This window comes from Pipistrellus kuhlii, unplaced genomic scaffold (assembly GCF_014108245.1).
Source record: "Pipistrellus kuhlii isolate mPipKuh1 unplaced genomic scaffold, mPipKuh1.p scaffold_m20_p_27, whole genome shotgun sequence".
Taxonomy (NCBI): Eukaryota; Metazoa; Chordata; class Mammalia; order Chiroptera; family Vespertilionidae; genus Pipistrellus; species Pipistrellus kuhlii.
The window spans coordinates 7,160,511-7,186,957 of record NW_023425526.1 but is presented as its reverse complement, the minus strand read 5'-3'; the positions used below and the strand labels follow the sequence as shown (position 1 = coordinate 7,186,957).

General features: G+C 65.7%; 1 protein-coding gene across 5 annotated transcripts in view; it reads right to left on the bottom strand.

The window, feature by feature from the left end:
- TBC1D8 (TBC1 domain family member 8) overlaps positions 1-26,447 on the bottom strand; it is an 86,521-nt gene that overhangs the window by 28,972 nt on the left and 31,102 nt on the right. For 2 of the 5 annotated variants that reach the window (XM_036453939.2, XM_045587297.1), the window contains exons 2-8: positions 26,141-26,251; positions 18,728-18,846; positions 12,384-12,612; positions 9,727-9,967; positions 4,850-5,057; positions 2,632-2,826; positions 549-674 (exon numbers count right to left, since the gene is read on the bottom strand). In XM_036453939.2, the coding sequence (XP_036309832.1) occupies positions 549-674; positions 2,632-2,826; positions 4,850-5,057; positions 9,727-9,967; positions 12,384-12,612; positions 18,728-18,846; positions 26,141-26,251 (1,229 nt within the window). Of the gene's footprint in view, positions 1-548; positions 675-2,631; positions 2,827-4,849; positions 5,058-9,726; positions 9,968-12,383; positions 12,613-18,727; positions 18,847-26,140; positions 26,252-26,447 lie in introns of those variants that run through there. The other 3 variants (XM_045587298.1, XM_045587299.1, XM_045587300.1) reach the window with 3 other exon arrangements.

The following is a 26,447-nucleotide window of genomic DNA, read 5'->3' as shown; positions in this document are numbered from 1 at the left end:
GGCTCCAGCCCGAGCTACCGAGGCCGGCAGCCCTCTTTCCAGGCAGACGCGGATGGGTGCCCTAACCCTCAGCCCCGTGCGGGAGCTCTCACACACCTGCACACATGCACACCGCACACACCACGAGCGCGCACACACACACACAGGTGCACGTACACACGCACGCACACACACCAGTACACACATCATTTCCCCCGCTTTGTGCACCAGCGGCCGAGACCTCCGTGTGCAGCCCAGGGACGCCGTGTGGGTGGGCGGGTGGCCGCAGAGCCGCCAGGGCCGCCTCAGAGCTCGGCCTCCTGCACCTCACCCCGCGTCGCTCCCCTCCGGCTCTCCCCGCCGACTGAGGCAGCACCTGCCGCCTTCCAAACCAGCCCCGGAGCCAGGGGAGCGGTGCTGGGCCCACACGCTGCCAGGCCAGAGGAGGGCGTGTGGGGAGCCCCAGGGCACTGCGCCCTCCCCCAGGCCGGGCGGGCAGGCAGCCTCCTCCGTGGGCCGCCCTGCGCGCCCCGAGGCTGCACCCTGCCCGCCAGCGAGCCTGCACCCACCACGGGCGGGACGGCGCCTGGAGCCTCGGGACGCGGGCTCTCCTCGCTGCTCAGGGATGACACCATTTCCAGGTCCCCAAACGTGTGGTCACTGCACGTGCTGGTGGCGCGGAGCGCGGGCGGCGTCTGCGTGGGAGGAGGGAGCATCACCGCTGGCACAGGGCGCCGGGTGAGCGTGCGACTCAGACCTGCGGGCGGCCCCAGGAGCACACTCCCAGGCCCCGGCCGGCTCAGGGGAGGGGTCCCGGGGCGCCTGGGCCGCTGTGGCCTCCAGAGCGCTGAGCACCGGCTCTGGCCCTCCCTCTGCTGGGGGACGGAGACCAGACTGTCTGCAGCCACGCTCAGGGCCAGGAGGTGACACGCCCCCGCATGACCCCACCCTCCACCTGAGGACACGGCCCAGGACCCAGAGACAGCGACAGCCACAGGCCAAGCCGGAGAGGCCCATGGGTGCTCCCTCCAAACACCCCCACCCTCCCTCCGGACACACCTCCCTCCCTCCCGACACACCTCCCTCCCTCCGGACACCCCCCCCCCACCCTCACTCCGGACACACCTCCCTCCCTCCCGACACACCTCCCTCCGGACACACCCACCTCCCTCCGGACACACCTCCCTCCCTCCGGACACACCTCCCTCCCTCCGGACACCCCCCCCACCCTCACTCCGGACACCCCCTCCCTCCGGACACCCCCTCCCTCCGGACACCCCCTCCCTCCGGACACACCCACCTCCCTCCGGACACACCTCCCTCCTCCGGACACACCTCCCTCCCTCCGGACACCCCCCCCCACCCTCACTCCGGACACCCCCTCCCTCCGGACACACCTCCCTCCGGACACACCCCCCTCCGGACACCCCCTCACTCCGGACACCCCCTCCCTCCGGACACACCTCCCTCGGGACACACCTCCCTCCCTCCCTCCGGACACACCCACCTCCCTCCGGACACCCCCTCCTCCGGACACCCCCTCCCTCCCTCCAGACACCCCCTCCCTCCCTCCGGACACACCTCCCTCCCTCCGGACACCCCCCCTCCCTCTGGACAACACCTCCCTCCCTCCGGACACCCCCTCCCTCCGGACACACCTCCCTCCCTCCAGACACGCCTCCCTCCCTCCGGACACACCTCCCTCCCTCCCTCTGGGACACCCCCTCCTCCCTCCGGGACACCCCCTCCCCCCGGACACACCTCCCTCCCTCCCTCCGGACACACCTCCCTCCCTCCCTCCGGACACACTCCCTCCCTCCGGACACCCCCCCCACCCTCACTCCAGACACACCCACCTCCCTCTGGACACACCTCCCTCCGGACACACCTCCCTCTGGACACACCTCCCTCCCTCCGGACACACCTCCCTCTGGACACACCTCCCTCTGGACACACCTCCCTCCCTCCGGACACACCTCCCTCCCTCCGGACACCCCCTCCCTCCCTCCAGACACCCCCTCCCTCCCTCCGGACACCCCCTCCCTCCCTCCGACAACACCTCCCTCCCTCCGGACACCCCCTCCCTCCCTCAGGACACACCTCCCTCCGGACACACCTCCCTCCGGACACCCCCCCTCCCTCAGGACACACCTCCCTCCGGACACACCTCCCTCCGGACACCCCCTCCCTCCCTCCGGACACACCTCCCTCCGGACACCCCCTCCCTCCGGACACACCTCCCTCCCTCCGGACACACCTCCCTCCCTCCGGACACACCTCCCTCCCTCCCTCCGGACACACCTCCCTCCCTCCGGACACACCTCCCTCCCTCCGGACACACCTCCCTCCCTCCGGACACCCACCTCCCTCCACACACCTCCCCCTCCGGACACACTCCCTCCCTCCGACACACCTCCCTCACTCCGGACACACCTCCCTCCCTCCGGACCACACCCACCTCCCTCCGGACACACCTCCCTCCCTCCGGACACACCTCCCTCCCTCCGGACACACCTCCCTCCCTCCGGACACACCTCCCTCCCTCTGGGTACTCCCTCCCTCTGGGTACTCCCTCCCTCTGGGTACTCCCTCCCTCCGGACACTGCGGCCGGATGGGGGACCAGAGGTGCGCGGACCCCGCGGAGGGCGCACCCTGTCGTGGGCCCGCGAGGCGCTGGGCTGCGTGGGGCGGCTGGCCTGCACCCGCCGCAGCTGGCCCAGCAGCGCCTCCACCAGCACGTCCCTGTCCTTCAGCTCGATGAACTGGAAGGCCATCTGGCCCCGGACGCTGATGAGGACCGGGCTGGGCAGCAGGCCCGTGTCCTCCATCTTCTCGATGCTCAGCACCTGCGGGAAGGGGAGGAGCGTTCACACCTTTGGGAATGTCCCAGGACCAGACGCACCTTCTCCACAGCAGGCAGGGCAGCCAGCGTGGCCGCACACAGGTGCATGCTGGCACAGGCGGGCGGACGGGCCCGCCACCGCGGAGAGCAATGGGCGCCGCCAGGGAAGCTGGGACGAGGAGGAGGTGGCGGTGGTGGTGCCAGGGCTGCGGGGGGTGTGTGTGTTGCTCGAGGAGCCAAAAGGAGAGCTCTGCAGGCGGCAGCAAACAGCAGGAATTCTCCGTGGAGACAAGCAGCTGCTGTGCAGACTCATCCCTGAGCCCACACATGCACACGCAACCACAGCTTCCTGCTCCCGCCTGGCGGGGAGTAACTTGTAAAATGAAGGACTGCAAGGGGCAGACGGGGGGACGTGGGGGTGTGAGGGAGGCAGACGGGTGGACGTGGGGTGTGAGGGGGAAGACGGAGGGACGTGGGGTCTGAGGGGGGAAGACGGGGGGACGTGGGGGTCTGAGGGGGAAGACGGGGGGACGTGGGGGTGTGAGGGGGAAGACGGGGGGACGTGGGGGTGTGAGGGGGCAGACGGGGGGGACATGGGGTCTGAGGAGGGCAGACGGGGGGACGTGGGGTGTGAGGGGGCAGACGGGGGGACGTGGGGGTCTGAGGAGGGCAGACGGGGGGACGTGGGGGTGTGGAAGGGGCAGACGGGGGGACGTGGGGGCCTGAGGGGGGCAGACGGGGGGACGTGGGGTCTGAGGGGGGAACAGGGGGTCTGAGGGGGGCAGACGGGGGGACGTGGGGTGTGAGGGGGAAGACGGGGGGCATGGGGTGTGAGGGGGCAGACTGGGGGACGTGGGGGTCTGAGGGGGAAGACGGGGGGACATGGGGGTGTGAGGGGGAAGACGGGGGGACGTGGGGGTGTGAGGGGTGAAGACGGGGGGACGTGGGGGTGTGAGGGGTGAAGACGGGGGGACGTGGGGGTCTGAGGGGGGAAGACGGGGGGACGTGGGGGTGTGAGGGGGAAGACGGGGGGACGTGGGGGTGTGAGGGGGGCAGACAGGGGGACGTGGGGTGTGAGGGGGAAGACGGGGGGACGTGGGGGTGTGAGGGGGGAGACGGGGGGGCGTGGGGGTGTGAGGGGGGAAGACGGGGGGACGTGGGGGTGTGAGGATGAAGACGGGGGGACGTGGGGGTGTGAGGGGTGAAGACGGGGGGACGTGGGGGTGTGAGGGGGGAAGACGGGGAGATGTGGGGGTCTGAGGGGGCAGACGGGGGGACATGGGGGTCTGAGGGGGCAGACGGGGGGATGTGGGGTCTAAGGGTGAAGACGGGGGGACGTGGGGGTCTGAGGGGGGAAGACGGGGGGACGTGGGGGTCTGAGGGGGCAGACGGGGGGACGTGGGGGTGTGAGGGGGGAAGACGGGGGGACGTGGGGGTGTGAGGGGGGCAGACGGGGGGACGTGGGGGTCTGAGGTGTAAAGACAGGCTGAGCCCCTGGGAAGCGGGCTCAGGGGCCCCGCAGGCCGGACTACCTCACAAGGGGTCAGCAGACATCGCCTCTGCAGTGGGAGGGGACTGGCCTTTGTGCCAGGAAGCGGTTTTCAAGTTTAACTAAAGTGCCAGGAGGTTATATAGCCATTCGACTGTACCCACCTTGGGCCAGCTCCCTGGGGGCCCAGCTCCCTCTGCTCCATCCCCCTGGGGGCCCAGCTCCCTCTGCTCCATCCCCCTGGGGGCCAGCTCCCCGCTCCATCCCCCTGGGGGCCCAGCTCCCTCTGCTCCATCCCCCTGGGGGCCAGCTCCCCGCTCCATCCCCCTGGGGGCCCAGCTCCCCGCTCCATCCCCCTGGGGGCCCAGCTCCCCGCTCCATCCTCCTGGGGGCCCAGCTCCCTCTGCTCCATCCCCCTGGGGGCCCAGCTCCCCGCTCCATCCCCCAGGGGCCCAGCTCCCCGCTCCATCCCCCTGGGGGCCAGCTCCCCGCTCCATCCCCCTGGGGCCCAGCTCCCCGCTCCATCGCGCGGGCCCACCTCTCGCAGCGGGATGATGACGCGGCAGCAGCCCTCCTCCGTGCTTGTGAAGCAGACGTAGCGGTCGGAGGTGAACAGGCGCCCGGCGGTGTGTCGGCGGCTGAAGGGCGTCCACAGGGAGCAGTCCCGCACGGCGTGCAGCCGCTCCGGCCGCGGCAGCCTGAAGACGGCCCGGAACAGCTCGCTCTGCGCTCGGGCTTCCAGGTCCCTGGGGAAGCAGAGGGATGACGGAGGCAGGAGCGGTGCCCGCGCCTCAGCCACACGGAGCACGCGCAGCACGCCAGCCCGGCCCGTAGGGGTACGGGAAGGGGCGCCGCCCCTGCCCAGCCTCAGGAAAGGACCCCGAGACCACGCGCTCCCTCCGGGCTGACACCACGGCGTTTCACAGCCCCTGGGGGCAGCCAGTCCCCAAACCCGCCTCGCAGGCCGCGCCGTGCCCGCGGGAAGTGACCTGCGGGCGGGCCCCTCCGAGGGTCGGGCCGCGTCCAGTGGCCCAGCGACCGCCCTCGGGCTGAACGGAACGTGTACGTCATGGGAGCTATGTTATCCGCCGCAGCCCGCGCCGCGAGCAGCCACCTGCCACCGGCCGAGCCCGGCAAAGGGCCGCCCCGCGCCGCGAGCCCCGACAACTGCGCTCAGGTGAAGAGCCAGGCACAAAAGGCCACACGGGCCTGACTCCCTTTTACGGAATTTCCAGAATAAGCACATCTCTAAGGACAGAAGCTAGCCTGGTGACTGTGTAGGCTGCATGGGGGGGGTGGGAGGCTTGGTTTGCGGCTGCTTCCGGTGGCGGCAATGTTCCCACGCTAATCGTGTGACCACGGCAGGTCTCTGATAAACTGAAACCCCTCAGTGTGCGCTCTGAAGGGCAGGCTGGGCTCTCCCCAACAGGAGCTTGTCCTGCACCCCCACCCCCCACAGGGCTCGCCCAGGGAGCAGCGGGCAGCTCCTCCGCTCTCCCCCAGCTTGTCCCCGAGGCCCTCCTCTGACTTCCCCGCGAGCCGAGCAGCCCACAGCCCGCCGGCCTCTGCCTCCAGGCCTCCCTGCCTCCCTGTCCGGATGAGGCTCTGCCGCGGCCAGTGCGCCCTCGCTTGCTTTTCCAGGACAAACACACAACAACAGAGGTGCCTGCACGGTCCCTACGCTCACCCTCAGAAACTCCGAGCGGTGTGTGACCTCGGGCCCAAGCCAGGGCAGGGCGCCCACACGGCCTGGCACAGCCCGGCCCGGCACGGAGGGCACAGCACGGCCCGGCCTGGCACAGCCCGGCACGGCCTGGCACAGCACAGCCCGGCATGGCCTGGCACAGCACGGCCCGGCCTGGCACAGCACAGCCCGGCACAGCCTGGCACAGCACGGCCCGGCACGGCCTGGCACAGCACGGCCCGGCCTGGCACAGCACAGCCCGGCACGGCCTGGCACAGCACGGCCCGGCACGGCCTGGCACAGCACGGCCCGGCACGGCCTGGCACAGCACGGCCCGGCACGGCCTGGCACAGCACAGCCCGGCACGGCCTGGCACAGCACAGCACGGCCCAGCCTGGCACAGCACAGCCCGGCACAGCACGGCCCGGCACGGCCTGGCACAGCCCGGCACGGCCTGGCACAGCACGGCCCGGCACAGCCTGGCACAGCTCAGCCCGGCACGGCCTGGCACAGCCCGGCACGGCCTGGCACAGCTCAGCCCGGCACGGCCTGGCACAGCACAGCCCGGCACGGCCTGGCACAGCACAGCCCGGCACGGCCCGGGGAAGGTGCAGGTCAGCCTCCCTCGCACTTGCCCCCTGCGAATGGGCTCCTCCTCAGAAGCTGGAGCAGGAACAGTCCGTGTGCTGAGCTGACGTACGTGGGCAGTCACACCTGACAACACGCAGTGAGCGCTAGGCGATGCGCACACACTTCAAATCAGGGGACCCAAAACCCAGGGGCGAGCAGTGCTGTTTCTCCACAAGCCCAGCGCTAGTGCTTCGTCCACATTAGGTGAGGAGGAATCGAAGCCCAGCTCCCCCTCTCCCCCCGCCCCAGGGCGCAGGGAGGATGTCGGGCTCGCCCTGAGGGACGGAGAGTGGGTGCTGGGACTGACGAGGGACACGGGAGCCAGGCGGGCACAGGCAGCTCTCCCCTCACCCGGGCGGGCGTCGCTTTGGTGCTGGCCGGAGCCTGGCCCCACGCCCGCCCTGGGGTGGCTCAGTCCCTGCAGCCAGTTCACCTTGTCAGCACACACACCATGCCCTGGCTGCTGTTGCTCAGAGGACAGAGCGTCTCCTGCAGACTGAAGGGTCCGGGTTCGATTCTCGATCGGGGCACATGCCCGGGTTGTGGGCTCCATCCCCAATGGGGTGTGTGCAGGAGGCAGCCGATAATGATTCTCTCCCGTCACTGATGTTTCTCTCTCTCCCTTCCTCTCTGAAATCAATAAAAACACATTTTAAAAATTAAAAGTAAACAAACACACACAGATTTCCAGTCTCTTGTCAGGCGCCCGCCAGGCACAAGCAGGAGGGCTAGGTGCGTCTCCTAAAAGCCCCGTGTGCACATGGAGCCCTCCCCGCGCCCGCTCCCAGCTTCCTCTGCGGTGGCTCCACCGAGGCAGCGGGCGGCAGCGCCAAGGTGCCCGCAGGCCCCGCCGCCTTCGGAAACGCCCAGAGCCCGAGGGAGCAGAGGGGGCAGCAGGACACGTCCACCCACAGGCTCTCCTCCTCCGTCCTCGTGCCGGCCGCCCGGAGAGCAAGGCCCCGGGCACGCGGCGGGCGGGGCACAGGGGCCGCATGAGCCTGGACCCCATGGGCGTGGGTGCAGCTGCGGGCGGGCAAGAGGCTGAGGGTGGCCTGGAACGCAGGAGCTGCTTAGTCCCCCGCTTCCTTTCTTTCTTCTTAAAAATGGTTTCGAATTCTTTATTCTATATCAGGGTACACAGCTTGAGGCTAGTGAAACACACTATTTCTAGATGAGCATCTGTGAGGGACCATGAAACTGTTTGGAGTGAGCGAACGCGGACACGGGAGCACGCACCCCTGAGACACATGGCCGCAGACACCAGTGCGGACGGGCCCGAGGCCCTGGCAGCGAGACGCATCGCAGGACAGCAATCCGGGCGCCTGGGCCCACTCCTAAGTGAGGTCGGCTGCAAGGCTGGCACCAAAGCAACAGGGAAGGGACCCCACTGGCCACGCCCTGCCCGCAGGCTGCCCGCTGGCACCTTGGCACCGGGAGGGGAGCACACGGCACCCAGGCCGCACCCTCCCGGCCGCCCACGGCCCAGTCCTGCAGCCGCTTGCTGGGCTGCAGTGAGTGTTTCGTGTTCTGAGGCCGCATGAGCTCTGGCTGGCTGGGAGCTTCCCTTTGTCCCTGGGACGGGCCAGGGCGGTTCTGGGCCAAGGCCACGCGGCCCACCTCACTGCCTGTGTGCGTGCTTTTTCTAAGGAAAGGAAGGAAGGAAGGAAGGAAGGAAGGAAGGAAGCTCACAAAAAAAGGAAGTACCGTATTTTTCGGACCATAAGACACACTTTTTTCCCCCCAGAAGTGGGGGGGAAAAGTCCCTGCGTCTTATGGTCCAAATATAGCCTACATATATACTTTAAAAAAAAAGTTTTTTTACTTGCCCGGCTCTGTGTGGTCTCTGTGTGCTTGCCCGGCTCTAAAATGGTTCTAAATGCTGCTGTTTACTTTACAGGGTTGATTACATGTGTTTATGACTGTGATGTTGGGTTTAAATGCACATAAAATATTTTAGGACACTATTTGTTTCAGAATCTTTTTTTCTTCATTTCCCTTCTCTAAAAACTGGTGCGTCTTATGGTCCGGATCGTCTTATGGTCCGAAAAATACGGTAGATAGTGCTGCCACTGAGCTCCTGGCTAGGCTGCCAGGAGCAGCCCTCTCCCCCCCACCTCTGCAGCACCAGGTGAGGGACTTAGTGGAGCGGTACCTTTGGGTGGAGGTGGGCTCAGCAAGCAGCTGGGGCGCCTTCCCCGCCCTCTCAGAGGTCTCACGTTCTGGCGAGGAGAGCACAGAGCATCGTGCTGGAGGTTCAGGTGCTCGGCCAGGAGTGGGACGCCATTCCAGAGGAAGAGCCACGAAAATGGCTCTTCACTTAAGCCCATTCCTGCCCCTGCTGAAGAGTGACCTGAGGCTCCTGTCCCGCTGAGGAGTGACCTGAGGTCTCGAGATGTGGAGCTTCTTTAATGGGACAAGTACCTCAAGCAACCACCTCACAAGGCTCCCTGACAAAGATCAATTTGGGGCAAGAAATCAGAGGGTGCAGACACTCTTAGTAGCACATTTCTAATAAGTTGGTGAGAACATAACCCTGCTGTCCTGAAAACGTTTTCTACAAAGTAATTTAATATGAAAATGTAAATTTTCTTAATGTTCATTAATAAAGCCCAATGCTGAATAGAATTCTAGCTTGAGGCTACATATTACATTTTCTGGAAGTATTTTTTAAATATATTTTATTGATTTTTCACAGAGAGGAGGAGAGAGGGTTAGAGTTAGAAACAACGATGAGAGAGAATCATCGACCAGCTGCCTCTTGCACACCCTCCATTGGGTGTGCAACCAAGGTACATGCCCTTGCCCGGAATTGAACCTGGGACCTTTCAGTCCGCAGGCCAACGCTTTATCCACTGAGCCAAACCAGTCCCGGCTGGAAGTATTTTTTATGAAAATCCATCTTGAAATAACATCTGAACAAAGGAGCTGAACCCAGAAATCCAGCCTATGGCATAAAGGCCATGAATGACCGTTGCTACCAGTGACTGCGCTCTGGTGACTGACAGCTCGGCGGTGGGCTCTGCTGAGGGCAGGGAGGCTCACACCGCCGGGCCAGGCCGTGTGCACGTGGTGGCTGGCGGCCGGCGGCCGGCGGAGCTCACCTCTTGGTGATCTGGCTCGGCTCCTGCAGCAGGGGGTCCGGGTCGAAGCCCTCATTGTCCAGCAGCCTGCGCAGCGTCACGTCGGCCAGCTGCTCCATGACCCGCAGCGCCTCCTCCAGGTCCAGGAACATGGCGAAGTCCCGCTCCTTGCCGGGCGTGCTGACGCGGACGGCGGCCGTCAGGAAGGAGTTGGACGTCTTCTCTAACTTCTGGATGTCCACCCACGGGATCACGAGTTTGACTGGGAGAAAACACAGCAAACACACCTTTCACCCACAGCGTGCCCCAACGTGCCCGTGCTGGCCTCGCCCGGAGGCGCGGGGGGGGCGGGGGGGCAGGACAGCCTGCGGCAGCGGCTGCCGGACCGGCTCCGTGAGCGGTGCTCGCTAGGGTGCAAGTGGGACGACCCGAGGTGCTGGCCACGCACTGGGGCGAGGAACACATTCTGAAACAGCAAGTGAACATTCTCTCAAGAATATTTCAACTTCAATTTTTGCAAAAGATGTAGCAATTTTTCAATCCGCATAAATGCTGGCTTCGAGTGCTGCAGGAGCTACGGAAGCGCACACAGGGTTCTTGGTGACCCCGGTGAGGGGAAGGGCTGGCTCAGACTGTGCCCAGGACAGCAGACAGCCTTGGAGGAGGGCGCAGCCGTGCCCGAGCCTGGCACGGCGATCGGGCTCAGCGCGTCCGGACAGTGTCTGTCCGTCTCGGAGCCGGGCGAGGCGTGCTGCTGAGCCCGGGGACACACGGTCACAACTTAAAGTAACAACTGTCACCAATACAGGAGCCTTTACTTCCTCCAAATCTCATCTCCCTAACAGACTCAGAGTTATTGACAAGGACGGGTCAGTACTGGGAAGGACTCGTTCTCCTTTCCAATGAAGAGGGATGGTTAAGTGTTTTCCTCTCTACTAGCTCCTTCCTTTTAGTTTGCAATAATGCCTTCCATGCATTAATAATTCCAAAGGCCGCATTTCCACATGAGGCTGGAGCAGCGAATTTGCCTTTTCCACCTCATGGCACACACACAGTGATTCCCAAAGTTCTGCAGCAAACCCTGAACTACAGATTTCTGCCCATCTGACCACAAAACCAGGGGTAGTTCTGGTTCCCTCACGGGCAGCGGGCTTGGCTGGTGTTTTACTGTTACAGTCTAAGGGAGAAGAGCACAGTGCCCGCTGAGGGGTGGACGGGCATGTTTCAGAAGCGCCGGCGGCCCTGAGGACCGCGGGGAGGAGGGCTCTTCAGCGGCTTCCTTCGCTGTCTGCGCCGCCCCCTCGCCAGCTGCTGCGGGAAAGGCCCTCCTGCAGGAGCTCATCCGGTGGGGACGGATGTGCGAGCAGGTGAGCTCCAGGGTGTGGCAGAGCCCAGGGAACCGCAGACCGGGGTCGGGTGCCCAGGCCCAGGGCGGTCCCTGGAGGCGATGAGAGGGAACTGGGTCTTGAAGGATGAACAGGCGTTTGCACACGGACCCGAGAGTGGGAAGACGGCTAACTGAGCAGCCGTTCAGCGGAAGAACAGGCCAGGCCAGAGCACATCGCAGGTGGGGCTGAGGCTGCGCGGACGGGGCACGTGGACGAGGCAGGGCTTTTCCCACCAATTTGGTTTGTTTGTTTTGGGTAATTTATCACCACTCGCTGGCCACACAGAAGTATCAGCTTAAGCATCAGCCGCTCTATTTTGTCGAACATTTAATGAACTCACCCCAACGCCTGGGCAGGGCCAGCCCACACGAATCCCCAGGCCTCACATGGACAGTGGCCAGAGCCCGCCCCGGACCACGGCGCGGGGGTGGAGGCCGCCGTGGGGGGCGGAGTGACGGCAGATGCAGGACCCAAGAGGCACCCTCCGCCCTCAGGTTCAAGTTGAAACATAGACCGAAACGCAGGAAGAAGAAGGAATATAGAACAACACAGACTGATGAACAAGAACAGACCCAGAGATAAGGAGCCATGGGTCAGACTGAGGGACTCAAAGGGAGGGTGGGGATAAAAGGGAGAGGTCAACCAAAGGAATATGTGCATCCATATGAGCCTAACCAGTGGTCAGGGACAATAGGGGGGTGGGGGCATGAGTGGGGGGAGTGGGGGATTGGAATGGGGGGTTGAGGACAAATATGTGATACCTTAATCAATAAAGAAATTAATAAAACTAAAAAAGAGAGGAATGTTTTCGTGTGCAGGTACACACACACACACACACACACACACACGACACTCGACACTGCCTGGCACATGGAGCAATGTTTGGTTCCAGAAGTTCCAAGGAGAATAACTTATATACGACTGATATCTGTGGGCCGTGGCTCCGGCTGGTGGGGACGTAGGCGGAGCAGCACCTGAACCCCAAGCCAGGGCAGAGCCACCGGCTGACCGGCCAGCTTCCCAGGGCCGGCTGCGGGCCACGCCCCTCAGGCCAGCGAGCTGAGCTGCACAGAACGTCCCGAAGGCGGAGGACACGGCTCCCAAAGGCGAATCCCTTAGTGGGACCACGTGCTTAAACAGTAAATGTAAGTAAACACTTTTGCAGAAGTTATCAGGGGGACATTGATCAAATATCACCTGTTATCATCTCCCAGCTGCCTAAGCCCGCTGCGGGGACTCCTCTGGCTAACGACCCAGGGGCCCTGGCCGCCGGGCGCAGCCCACACTTACGCTCCCTGCCCAGGAGGAAGGAGTAGAAGCAGAGGTGGTTGGCGCTGAGGTAGAGCCAGCCCTGGCGGGGCACGCGGCCCTTCCAGCAGCAGCACGAGTAGTAGGTGACAAGCTTCTCTGCCTCCGGAAAGTTGAATCTGGACGCAAACTTGACCCAGGCCTCTCGGAACTTCTCGGGCTCCTCCTCCTGCTCCGCCAGTCGGCTGCTGGTCTCCTCTGCGATCAGGGCCTGACAGGGACACAACACTCCTTTAGGGAGAAGCGGGCGGGGAGCCCTGGTGCTCAGCCTCAGACCCCTCCCCCTCCGATACCCTCCCCCTTCCCCAGACTCTCTCCCCTTCCCCCAGACACCTCCCCTTCCCCAGACACCTCCCCTTCCCCAGACATCCCCCCTTCCCCAGACATCCCCCCTCCCCCAGACATCCTCCCCCAGACACTCTCCCCTTCCCCAGACACCCTCCCCTTCCCCAACATCCCCACCCCAATCCCCCCTTTCCCCAGACACCTCCCCTTCCCCAGAACTCCCCCTTCCATCCCCTGCCCAGACACCTCCCCTTCCCCAGACACCCCCCCCTCCCCCAGACATCCCCCCTTCCCCAGACACCTCCCCTTCCCCAGACACCTCCCCTTCCCCAGACATCCTCCCCTTCCCCAGACACTCTCCACTTCCCCAGACACCTTCCCTTCCCCAGACATCCCCCCTTCCCCAGACACCTCCCCTTCCCCAGACATCCTCCCCTTCCCCAGACACTCTCCACTTCCCCAGACACCTCCCCTTCCCCAGACACTCTCCACTTCCCCAGACACCTCCCCTTCCCCAGACACTCTCCACTTCCCCAGACACTCTCCACTTCCCCAGACACCTCCCCTTCCCCAGACACCTCCCCTTCCCCAGACACTCTCCACTTCCCCAGACACCCTCCCCTTCCCCAGACACCTCCCCTTCCCCCAGACATCCTCCCCTTCCCCCAGACACTCTCCCCTTCCCCAGACACCTCCCCTTCCCCAGACACTCTCCACTTCCCCAGACACCTCCCCTTCCCCAGACACCTCCCTTCCCCCAGACATCCTCCTCCCCCAGACCCTCCCTTCCCGACACCTCCCCTCCCCCAGACACCCTCTCCCTCCTGGTCAAGGGCCCAATGTTATCTACAGGCTGGGTCTTGGGCCACGTGCAGGAGGCAGCCAATCAGTGTGTCCCTCTCATCGATATTTCTCCCTGTCACTCCCTCTCCCTCCCCCCTTCCCCAAAATAAAAATCAATGGAAGCGTAAAGCTGTGACTGCTAACTGTGTGCTGCGAGCACGCTGCATACATGTTCTAGTCTCCAAAGTGGAAGGGAGCATGACGGCTGAGGCTCCTGTGGCTCCAAACACGCCCAAAGCCGCCGGGAGCAGCTCAGACTGCCCGCCCCAGACAGCTGAGCCGCCCCCCCCCCACATCGGCCCCTTACGCAGACGCCCCTGTGCCGGCCCCACCCTGCGGCTAGACGCCCCAGCCCTGCTCCCGCGCCCCGAGTTCCTGGCCCTGCGCCCGTGTGCCATGTGAGGCCCCGTGTGCCGTGTGAGGCCCCGTGTGCCGTGTGAGGCCCCGTGTGCCGTGTGACGGCCCCGTGTGCCGTGTGAGGCCCCATGTGCCGTGTGAGGCCCCGTGTGCCGTGTGCTGGTCCCCGTGTGCCGTGTGCTGGTCCCCGTGTGCCGTGTGCCGGCCCCGTGTGCCGTGTGAGGCCCATGTGCCGTGTGCCGCCCCGTGTGCCGTGTGAGGCCCGTGTGCCGTGTGCCGCCCCGTGTGCCGTGTGAGGCCCGTGTGCCGTGTGCCGCCCCGTGTGCCGTGTGAGGCCCGTGTGCCGTGTGCCGCCCCGTGTGCCGTGTGAGGCCCGTGTGCCGTGTGCCGGCCCTGTGTGCCGTGTGAGGCCCGTGCGCCGTGTGAGGCCCGTGTGCCATGTGCCGCCCCGTGTGCCGTGTGAGGCCCATGTGCCGTGTGCCGCCCCGTGTGCCGTGTGAGGCCCCGTGTGCCGTGTGCCGCCCCGTGTGCCGTGTGCCGCCCCGTGTGCCGTGTGAGGCCCGTGTGCCGTGTGCCGCCCCGTGTGCCGTGTGAGGCCCGTGTGCCGTGTGAGGCCCCGTGTGCCGTGTGAGGCCCGTGTGCCGTGTGCCGCCCCGTGCGCCGTGTGAGGCCCGTGTGCCGTGTGCCGCCCCGTGTGCCGTGTGCCGCCCCGTGCGCCGTGTGAGGCCCGTGTGCCGTGTGCCGCCCCGTGTGCCGTGTGCCGCCCCGTGTGCCGTGTGCCGCCCCGTGTGCCGTGTGAGGCCCGTGTGCCGTGTGCCGCCCCGTGCGCTGTGTGAGGCCCGTGTGCCGCCCCGTGTGCCGTGTGCCGCCCCGTGTGCGTGTGCCGCCCCGTGTGCCGTGTGCCGCCCCGTGCGCCGTGTGAGGCCCGTGTGCCGTGTGAGGCCCGTGTGCCGTGTGCCGCCCCGTGTGCCGTGTGCCGCCCCGTGTGCCGTGTGCCGCCCCGTGTGCCGTGTGCCGCCCCGTGTGCCGTGTGAGGCCCGTGTGCCGTGTGCCGCCCCGTGTGCCGTGTGCTGGCGCTGGGACAGTTTCTCCCGCTCCTCTGACTGTCGGGGTAACTTCTGGGGCCGCCGCAGAGCCGAGAAGGGCAGAGGCCGGTCTCCTCCCGCAAAACCCCACAGCCACAGCCCGAGGCCAGCGCCTCCGCGCCGAGCAGGAAACCGGCGCAGCCGTCAGACCAGGAAGAAGGGGAAGCCGGTGGGAAGCGGCCTTCCTGCAGCTGAGCCTCACTGCGCTGCTGGGCCCCAGGTCAGTCTTTACCGGCCAGGCTGAGTGCAGCCTGCTGGGCACCACCACCGCCTCCTGCCTGCTCGCCCGGCGGCCACCAGCCACACAGCACCTCCCGCTGGATCGCTGGATCGGATCTGTTTCCGACCCGACCCCACAGGTCCTGTCCCTTTAACTCACTCTTCACTCACCACCCCCCGGAGCCGGAGCTGGTCTGTGGGAGAACCACCGGCAGAATCCCTGGTCTGAGGGCTCCCCCTAATGGAGGTGCCGGTCCTGCTGCCACTGAGCAGCCGTTAACAGGGGGACATGTGGCCCTCGCCAGTGCGGCTCAGGGGATAGAGCGTCGCCTGTGGACTGAAGGGTCCTGGGTTCGATTCTGGTCAAGAGCACATGCCCAGTTTGTGGGCTTAATCCCCAGTAGGGGCGAGCAGGAGGCAACCAATCCCATATTCTTTCATCCCTGATGTTTCTATCTCCCTCTCCCTTCCTCTCTGAAATCAATAAAAACGTACTTTCTAAAAAAGAGTAGAATTCTGAATAAGCAGCAGCACCTGTCTGCTGGCGGGTCACACAGGGGCGGCCGGCCACGCCGCGCGGGCAGAGGCCGAGGACCCGCGGGAGCCAGGACGGAGCGCCCCCAGCAGGCCCGTCCTCGCTCCGCAGCTTTCAGAGTGAGTGTCCATTTTAAAAGGAGGGCAGTGTGAGGGACAACAAAACAGTCACAGATGTCACAACTGCAGAAACGTTGGGAATAACTAATTTTAAAAGTGAAATAACATTGCTGTTCTGCAAAAACAAATACGATATTTTCTTTTTAGGACAAAAAGGCTGCGCGTCTGTTCAGGACAGCAAACACTCAGGCCCGAGAATGAGCTCTTCCTACATTTTACATGTATTTCCCCGAACCGAACAGTGACAAGCTGGCGGGGCCTCCCCGTGTCCGGCCAGGAGAGCAGTCCCAGTGAGAGAACCAGAGGAAATTCAATGCATGTGCACGCTGCACGGAGGCACTGGGCGTGGGGGTCAGCCCGCACCTCCTCCCTTCCCTCTAGGAAGGGGGGGGGGGTCAGCACGCACCTCCCTTCCCGCAGGAAGCTGGGGGGGGGGGGGGTCAGCACGCACCTCCCTTCCCGCAGGAAGCTGGGGGGGGTGTCAGCACGCACCTCCCTTCCCGCAGGAAGCTGGGGGGGGGGGATCAGCACGCACCTCCTTCCCGCAGGAAGCTGGGGGGGGGGGATCAGCACGCACCTCCCTTCCCGCAGGAAGCTGGGGGGGGGGTCAGCACGTACCTCCCTTCCCGCAGGAAGCTGGGAGGGGGGGGGTCAGCACGCACCTCCCTTCCCGCAGAAGCTGGGGGGGGGAGGGGGTCAGCACGCACCTCCCTTCCCGCAGGAAGCTGAGGGGGGTGTCAGCACGTACCTCCCTTCCCGCAGGAAGCGGGGTCAGCACGCACCTCCCTTCCCGCAGGAAGCTGGGAGGGGGGGTCAGCACGCACCTCCCTTCCCGCAGGAAGCTGGGAGGGGGGGGTCAGCACGCACCTCCCTTCCCGCAGGAAGCTGGGGGGGGGGGGTCAGCACGCACCTCCCTTCCGCAGGAAGCTGGGGGGGGGGGTCAGCACGCACCTCCCTTCCCGCAGGAAGCGGGGTCAGCACGCACCTCCCTTCCCACAGGAAGCTGAGGGGGGTGGTCAGCACGCACCTCCCTTCCCGCAGGAAGCGGGGTCAGCACGCACCTCCCTTCCCGCAGGAAGCTGAGGGGGGTGGTCAGCACGTACCTCCCTTCCCGCAGGAAGCGGGGTCAGCACGCACCCTCCCTTCCCGCAGGAAGCTGGGGGTGGGGGGTCAGCACGCACCTCCCTTCCCGCAGGAAGCTGGGGGGGTGGTCAGCACGCACCTCCCTTCCCGCAGGAAGCTGGGGGGGGGGGTCAGCACGCACCTCCCTTCCCGCAGGAAGCTGGGGGGGGGGGTCAGCACGCACCTCCCTTCCCGCAGGAAGCTGGGGGGGGGTGTCAGCACGCACCTCCCTTCCCGCAGGAAGCTGGGGGGGGGGGATCAGCACGCACCTCCCTTCCCGCAGGAAGCTGGGGGGGGGGATCAGCACGCACCTCCCTTCCCGCAGGAAGCTGGGGGGGGGGTCAGCACGTACCTCCCTTCCCGCAGGAAGCTGGGAGGGGGGGGTCAGCACGCACCTCCCTTCCCGCAGGAAGCTGGGGGGGGGAGGGGGTCAGCACGCACCTCCCTTCCCGCAGGAAGCTGAGGGGGGTGGTCAGCACGTACCTCCCTTCCCGCAGGAAGCGGGGTCAGCACGCACCTCCCTTCCCGCAGGAAGCTGGGAGGGGGGGGTCAGCACGCACCTCCCTTCCCGCAGGAAGCTGGGAGGGGGGGGGTCAGCACGCACCTCCTTCCCGCAGGAAGCTGGGGGGGGGGGTCAGCACGCACCTCCCTTCCCGCAGGAAGCTGGGGGGGGGGGTCAGCACGCACCTCCCTTCCCGCAGGAAGCGGGGTCAGCACGCACCTCCCTTCCCACAGGAAGCTGAGGGGGGTGGTCAGCACGCACCTCCCTTCCCGCAGGAAGCGGGGTCAGCACGCACCTCCTTCCCGCAGGAAGCTGAGGGGGGTGGTCAGCACGTACCTCCCTTCCCGCAGGAAGCGGGGTCAGCACGCACCTCCCTTCCCGCAGGAAGCTGGGGGTGGGGGGTCAGCACGCACCTCCCTTCCCGCAGGAAGCTGGGGGGGTGGTCAGCACGCACCTCCCTTCCCGCAGGAAGCTGGGGGGGGGGGGGTCAGCACGCACCTCCCTTCCCGCAGGAAGCTGGGGGGGGTGGTCAGCACGCACCTCCCTTCCCGCAGGAAGCGGGGTCAGCACGCACCTCCCTTCCCGCAGGAAGCTGGGGGGGGGGGGGGGTCAGCGCGCACCTCCCTTCCCCCAGGAAGCCGGGGGGGGGGGGGGGGTCAGCACGCACCTCCCTTCCCGCAGGAAGCTGGGGGGGGTGGTCAGCACGCACCTCCCTTCCCGCAGGAAGCGGGGTCAGCACGCACCTCCCTTCCCGCAGGAAGCTGGGGGGGGGGGGGGGTCAGCGCGCACCTCCCTTCCCGCAGGAAGCTGGGGGGGGGGGGTCAGCACGCACCTCCCTTCCCGCAGGAAGCTGGGGGGGTGGTCAGCACGCACCTCCCTTCCCGCAGGAAGCTGGGGGGGGGGGGGTCAGCACGCACCTCCCTTCCCGCAGGAAGCGGGGGGTCCAGCACGCACCTCCCTTCCCGCAGGAAGCGGGGTCAGCACGCACCTCCCTTCCCGCAGGAAGCTGGGGGGTCCAGCACGCACCTCCCTTCCCGCAGGAAGCGGGGTCAGCACGCACCTCCCTTCCCGCAGGAAGCTGGGGGGTCCAGCACGCACCTCCCTTCCCGCAGGAAGCGGGGTCAGCACGCACCTCCCTTCCCGCAGGAAGCTGGGGGGGGGGGGGGTCAGCACGCACCTCCCTTCCCGCAGGAAGCTGGGGGGGAGGGGGGGTCAGCACGCACCTCCCTTCCCGCAGGAAGCGGGTCGGCAGCACCCACCTTCACCTTCCCGGTGACGAAGCTGGCCAGGTCGTCGGCGCTGTCGAAGACGGCCAGGGAGGGCAGCAGGTTCTGCTCCAGCCAGGCCCAGTGCCGCTCCGCCTCCTCCAGCGTGGCCCCTGGGCGGGACGGGGAGGAAGAGTCACCCGACGAGGACGCGGGCCCCTCCGTGTGCACGGAGCTCCTCCATCCGGGCCCCGGGCCTGACCCTCTGCCGTCTGCCCCGCACGGGACCGGGCACGCTCTGGACCCCCGCCTCCCTCACACGGGCGTGCCGGCTCACAGGAACATCGAGGCACCGCACTGGCCAGGCGGCCGAACGCGCCCGCTCCCAGCCTCCCCCGCACCCCGAGCCGCAGCCTGCCGAGCACGGCGAGGGCACCTGCACGGCCGCTCCCTGCCGAGGCCCGAGCGGGAGGCAGCAGTCACTTCCTCTCCCTCACCGCCTATTTCTTTCTGAAAAGCACCGGAAAATCCTCCGAGAGGGTTAACAACAAAACAGAGGCTTCCTAGTACATGTTAAAGCAAAGACTCTGCAGCGTGTAAGTTAACTTCTTCCAAAGGCGGCAACAGCAAACCATGCTGTTTGTGAGGCATGAAGCAAGGCTGCTCCCCAGAAGCTTAGTCGTGTTGGCTGTGAGCTGTGTGAGCCCGTGTTAGCTGTGTGAGCCGTGTCAGCTGTGTGAGCCGTGTCAGCTGTGTGAGCCGTGTCAGCCGTGTGATCCATGTCAGCTGTGTGAGCCCATGTTAGCTGTGTGAGCCGTGTCAGCTGTGAGCCGTGTGGGCCGTGTGAGCCGCGTGAGCCATGTCAGCCGTGTGAGCCGTGTAAGCCATGTCAGCAGTGTGAGCCGTGTGAGCTATGTGGGCCGTGTGAGCCGTGTGAGCCATGTGGGCCGTGTGAGCCGTGTAAGCCATGTCAGCAGTGTGAGCCGTGTGAGCTATGTGGGCCGTGTGAGCCGTGTCAGTTGTCTGTATTCCCTCTCAGGGAGCGTCCTCATCCTCGTTGCTGGACAGTGACCTGGGCTGTGCCCGCACCATGGAGGCTGGCAGGGGCAGAGGCTCAGTGACGTCCTGGCGTGGAGGCTGGTGCTGGACGGGAGAGGCTGGGGCACCGCTGTGTCCAGGGCGGATACAGGCGGATGTAGAGCCGGAGCTCCAGCCATCCAGGAGCGATGGGCACCAGGCAAACCACAGGGAAGGGAAGCAGTGGCAGGAGGCATGAACCACAGGCCCCACCCCCCAACACGGCCCCACCCACTAACTAAGGCCACACCCAACACGGCCCCACCCACTACCTAAGGCCACACCCAACACGGCCCCACCCACTAACTAAGGCCACACCCCAACACGGCCCCACCCACTAAGGCCACCCCCAACACGGCCCCACCCACTAAGGCCACACCCCAACACGGCCCCACCCACTAAGGCCACACCCCAACACGGCCCCACCCACTAAGGCCACACCCCAACACGGCCCCACCCACTAAGGCCACACCCCAACACGGCCCCACCCACTAACTAAGGCCACACCCAACACGGCCCCACCCACTAACAGGCCCTGCCCACCAACCCAGGCCACACTCAATTACACAGGGCCACATGCCACTAACACCACACCCAACTAACACAGGTCATATGACACTAACACAGGCCCCACCCACCAACACAGGCCACGCCCCCTAACACGTCACACCCCACTAACACAGACCACACCCCACTAACAGCCAGGCCCTCATTCTAACCCTGAATCTTCCCCCCAGAGTTCCAGGCACGGGGGACCTTATAACACCCACTCATATAGGCCCCAAGGTGGCCTCTCCCACAGGGTGGCCTCTCCCCAAGGTGGCCTCTCCCCAAGGTGGCCTCTCCCCAAGGTGGCCTCTCCCCATGGTGGCCTCTCCCACAGGGTGGCCTCTCCCCAAGGTGGCCTCTCCCCAAGGTGGCCTCTCCCCATGGTGGCCTCTCCCACAGGGTGGCCTCTCCCCAGGTGGCCTCTCCCACAGGGTGGCCTCTCCCACAGGGTGGCCTCTCACTAGGTGGCCTCTCCCCAGGTGGCCTCTCCCACAGGGTGGCCTCTCCCACAGGGTGGCCTCTCCCACAGGGTGGCCTCTCCCCAGGTGGCCTCTCCCACAGGGTGTCCTCTCCCACAGGGTGGCCTCTCCCCAGGTGGCCTCTCCCACAGGGTGGCCTCTCCCACAGGGTGGCCTCTCCCACAGGGTGGCCTCTCCCCAGGTGGGCCTGTGATGGAACTTTCCACCGCGCTGTCTCCGTTTCCTATGGAAGCCGCCGAACGGCAGGGACCTTTCCTCACTCTGATCCGGGACAGCCCGTCCCCGAGCGCGCCGCCGGGCGTGTCCCCAGCCGCGAGGCGGCCTCGGACCCGCTCTGAGGACACAGACCGAGGCGGCGGCGATGCCAACACCCGGGCGCCGCTGCCCGTGCCCTGCCCTCCGCGGTCTGCACGTGGATGTGCTGTCTGTGGCCGTGGCCAAAGTCAGGTCACGTGACGCGGCGGGAGATGGGAGGGAGAGGAGAAGGCAGCGTCTGTCACACACTGCGGAGGCAGGAGGAGAACAAGTGCAGCTCCCCAGCGGGACCCCAGGACCAGGCTGCTGCGGGGCACAGGGTGGAGCCGGGCCAGGAGGATGGTGTCCTCGTGACAGGTGGCACCACATCAGGACGACGACTGCCCTCCCGCCAGCCCGGCCGGAAGCGTCTCTGCGCGGCCGCGGCCGCGCGCTGGGCCTGGAGGCCGGCAGCTCTGAGTCAGCACTGCGGTGCGCCGTGGGGTCCACATGTCAGAATCGCACTTGGTTTTATGAAGACCCCTAATTTTGCAGAACAAGACTTTTCTATTTTCTAAGAAATTAAAGTTCAGTCATCTTAAACATGACCCATGCAGGAAGTAAACGTCAGATTTATAAATCTCTAGGCAAAACTAAAACAGCGTGAGAAACCTAAGTCCACAGTCACACACCGATCATCTGCACGAGACTCGTGAAGCCAGCGAAGCCGGAGCGGAGGTGTCCCACTGGCCCTGGGGAAGCCGCGCAGACGCCCTGCCGGCCGCCGGGCCTTCTGGTTCCTCCGTGATCTCTGTGGAGACCACACACACACACACACACACACACACACACACACAGCACCTGAGTTGCTTAGAAACTCACACAAATATTTATTCTCTTCGCTTCTCCCAGAGGTCCTTTCAGGAAATAAAACAAACACCATATTAGCCACACCTACAGCTTCTGCACAGCCATAGTCTGATCCAAGCATCACTTTCAAAAAGCAAGTCTCTGCACGTCCGAGTGAATGGAACACCTCTCCGGCACTGAGACCGGGGTCCACAGCAAACGGCACCACGTCTCCTCCTCAGACCGGCTCCTTCGCGATAGAGGAGCGTTTCTGTCCAACACCAACAGCCAGTGTCTGATGCCGCGAATTAAAGGTGTGACCAGCCCTGCCGGTGTGGCTCAGTGGGTAGAGCGTCGCCCTGTGCACTGAAGGATCTGGGTTCGATTCCAGTCAAGGGCAGACTGATCCCCAGGCCTGGTCGGGGTGTGTGTGGGAGGCAACAAATCAGTGTATCTTTCACACTGATGTTTCTCTCTGTGTGTCTTTCCCTCTCTCTTCCACTCACTAGAAAGTCAATGGGAAAATACCCTCGGTGAGAATTAACAATTAATAAAATACACCATGCTTTCTAAAAAAAACCCAAAAAACTAATGTGTAAGTAACTGTCAAGGCCCTATCACTCCTAAATGCCACTCAACCCTCCTCACAGTTACTCAGAGGCTGTGGCAGCGACGGAGAAGAGCCGGGCCAGGCCATGTCCAAGGCCCCACCCCGTCTGCCGGCAGCCTCCTCGGGGACGGCCTCCTCCGGGACGGCCTCCTCGGGCACGGCCTCCTCGGGCACGGCCCCCTCGGGGACGGCCTCCTCCGGGCCAGCAGCCTCCTCGGGGACGGCCTCCTCCGGGCCAGCAGCCTCCTCGGGCACGGCCCCCTCGGGGACGGCCTCCTCGGGGACGGCCCCCTCGGGGACGGCCTCCTCAGGGACGGCCTCCTCGGGGACAGCCTCCTCCGGGCCAGCAGCCTCCTCGGGGACGGCCTCCTCGGGGACGGCCTCCTCGGGGACGGCCTCCTCCGGGCCGGCAGCCTCCTCGGGGCACGGCCTCCTCCGGGCCGGCAGCCTCCTCAGGGACGGCCTCCTCGGGACGGCCTCCTCCGGGCCTGCAGCCTCCTCGGGGACGGCCTCCTCCGGGCCTGCAGCCTCCTCGGGGACGGCCTCCTCCGGGCCAGCAGCCTCCTCGGGGACGGCCTCCTCGGGACGGCCTCCTCGGGCACGGCCTCCTCGGGGACGGCCTCCTCGGGCACGGCCTCCTCGGGCACGGCCTCCTCGGGCACGGCCTCCTCGGGGACGGCCTCCTCGGGCACGGCCTCCTCCGGGACGGCCTCCTCCGGGACGGCCTCCTCGGGCACGGCCTCCTCGGGGCGGCAGCCTCCTCGGGGACGGCCTCCTCGGGCATGGCCTCCGCCGGCCCGGCAGCCTCCTCGGGGACGGCCTCCGCCGGCCTGGCAGCCTAATGTTAAACCTTCCTTTTTACATAACGGCCTGGCCGTGTGCCTTCAAGCATTAAGATGAGTCCCCCGAGTATTTACACAAGTGGAAACAGGTAGACCGCCTCCTGAACACGGAAGGGAAGTAGATTTCCCGTCTCTGATGGAAACAGGCACTGAAATGTCCTTGTCTCGGTGCCGTCAGCTGCACTTCTCAGAAACAGCAGCAGGGACAGGGGCAGAGATGCAGCGACTCGGATTTTCTCACCAGAAGAAACACCAGTCGGCAGAAACAGGCCCAGAAATAGCAGAGACATCAATAGGCAAGGACCCAGACGGCCACTCGGAGGGCACTCCCGGGTTCGAGAAGCAGCAGGGCGAGACCGGAGCGGGCCTGAGGGCAGAGGGCAGGCCTGGAGGCGGTGCCCGGGCTAAAGGTCAGACAGCGAGGGCCAGAGCAGACAGCTGGAGGCCATGGTGCGGAGCAGCACAGCGGGAACGGACAGGGCTAACAGGACACGGGCCTCACTGCCGGCCGCAGCCTCCCGGCCCCCCGGCCTGGGCCGGCCACCTCCCCTCGGCCGCACACGCCGCTGGAAAGGCGGGAGCACACACTCACACTCACACTCATCACACAGCACACACACCACACACCGCACACACCGCACACCGCACACACCGCACACACACCGCACACACCGCACACACCACACACACCGCACACACACCGCACACAGCACACACCGCACACACACTGCACACACTGCACACACCGCACACCGCACACACACCGCGCACACCGCACACACCGCACACACCGCACACACTGCACACACACCACACACACCGCACACACCACACACCGCACACACACCGCGCACACCGCACACACTGCACACACTGCACACACACCGCACACACACCACACACACCGCACACACCACACACCGCACACACACCGCGCACACCGCACACACTGCACACACTGCACACACACCGCACACACACCACACACACCGCACACACTGCACACACCGCACACACCGCACACTCATCACACAGCACACACACTCATCACACAGCACACACACCGCACACACCGCACACACTCATACTCATCACACAGCACACACACTCACACACCACACACCGCACACACACTCATCACACACCACACACACCGCACACACTGCACACACACCGCACACACCACACACCGCACACACCGCACACCGCACACACCACACACCGCACACACCGCACACACCACACACCGCACACACCACACACCGCACACACCACACACCGCACACACCACACACCGCACACACCGCACACACCACACACTCACCGCACACACACACACTAACACACACACCACACACACACCGCACACACCACACACACCACACACACACTGCACACACCACACACCACACACACCGCACACTCACCGCACACACACACACTAACACACACACTACACACACACCGCACACTCGCACACAAACACACACCACACTCGCATACCGCACACACCACACACACCGCACACACCACACACACACACCACACACACACCGCACACACCACACACACCGCACACACCGCACACACACCGCACACACCACACACACACACCACACACACACCGCACACACCACACACACCGCACACACCGCACACACCGCACACCCCGCACACACACACACACACACTACACACACCACACACACCACACACACCACACACACCACACACACACCGCACACACACACACACACCACACACACCACACACACCACACACACACACACCACACACACACCGCACACCCCGCACACACACACACACACCACACACACACCACACACACACCGCACACACCACACACACCGCACACACCACACACACACACCACACACACCACACACACACCACACACCACACACACCACACACACCACACACACCACACACACCACACACACACACACACACACACACCACACACACCACACACACACACCACACACACACACCGCACACACCACACACACCGCACACACCACACACACACACACCACACACACACACCACACACACACACACACACATCACACACACACACACACCACACACACACTACACACACCACACACACCGCACACACACACACACCACACACACACCGCACACACCGCACACACACACTCACACACACACTCACACTGTATCATGCACACACACCTCTGCGTTTGGGTTTCAGACGCGGGGACGCCCGGCGCTGGCCCGGGAGGCGGCACGGGCCGCGGGCGGGACGGGAGGTGACCCAGCCGCCGCTGCAGCCAGAGCGCGGCCGGGGCTGCGGGTCCTGCCCGCCCGCCGCCCTCCGCCCGTCCCCGCCCCCGCCCCCGCCCTCTGCCCGCCGCCCGCCGCCCGCCCCGCCCCGCCCCGCCCCGCCCGCCCCGCCCCGCCCCCGCCCTCTGCCCGCCGCCGCCCGCCCCGCCCCGCCCCCGCCCTCTGCCCGCCGCCGCCCGCCCCGCCCCGCCCCGCCCCGCCCCGCCCCGCCCGCCCCGCCCCGCCCCGCCCCCGCCCTCTGCCCGCCGCCCCGCCCCGCCCCCTGCCCGCCCCGCCCCCTGCCCGCCCCCGCCCTCTGCCCGCCCCGCCCTCTGCCCGCCCCCGCCCTCTGCCCGCCCCGCCCCGCCCCGCCCGCCGCCCACCCGATGGCCTTTCCGCGTTCATGCGTGCAGACCAGACGGAGGGCAGAGCAGGTGGGCCAGGCGCCTTCCCACCACCGCAGTGCTCGGCGGGGCCTGAGGGTGGACGGCCCAGCGAACATGGCCCCCACTCACCGCTGGCGATCTGGGAGCAGACCTGGGAGCCGGGCACCTGGAACAGGATCCGGAACGGGGCCACCCGTGCGCTCGAGTCCAGCACCGCGTCCAGCGCGCCCACCAGGCGGCCTGCGGAGACACAAAGGCGGCTGGGCAGGGTCCCTGCCCGCTGCTGGGCCGGCGCGCAGGGAGGAGCCGCCCCTGCCGCGGGGCGGCGTCCGTGCGCTGGTCCATTCCTGCTCAGGTTGCAGGTTCAAGCCTGACTGATCGGGCGATTACCCAAATCAACCGACCGAAGTTTCTCACATTGATGTTTCCTTCTTTC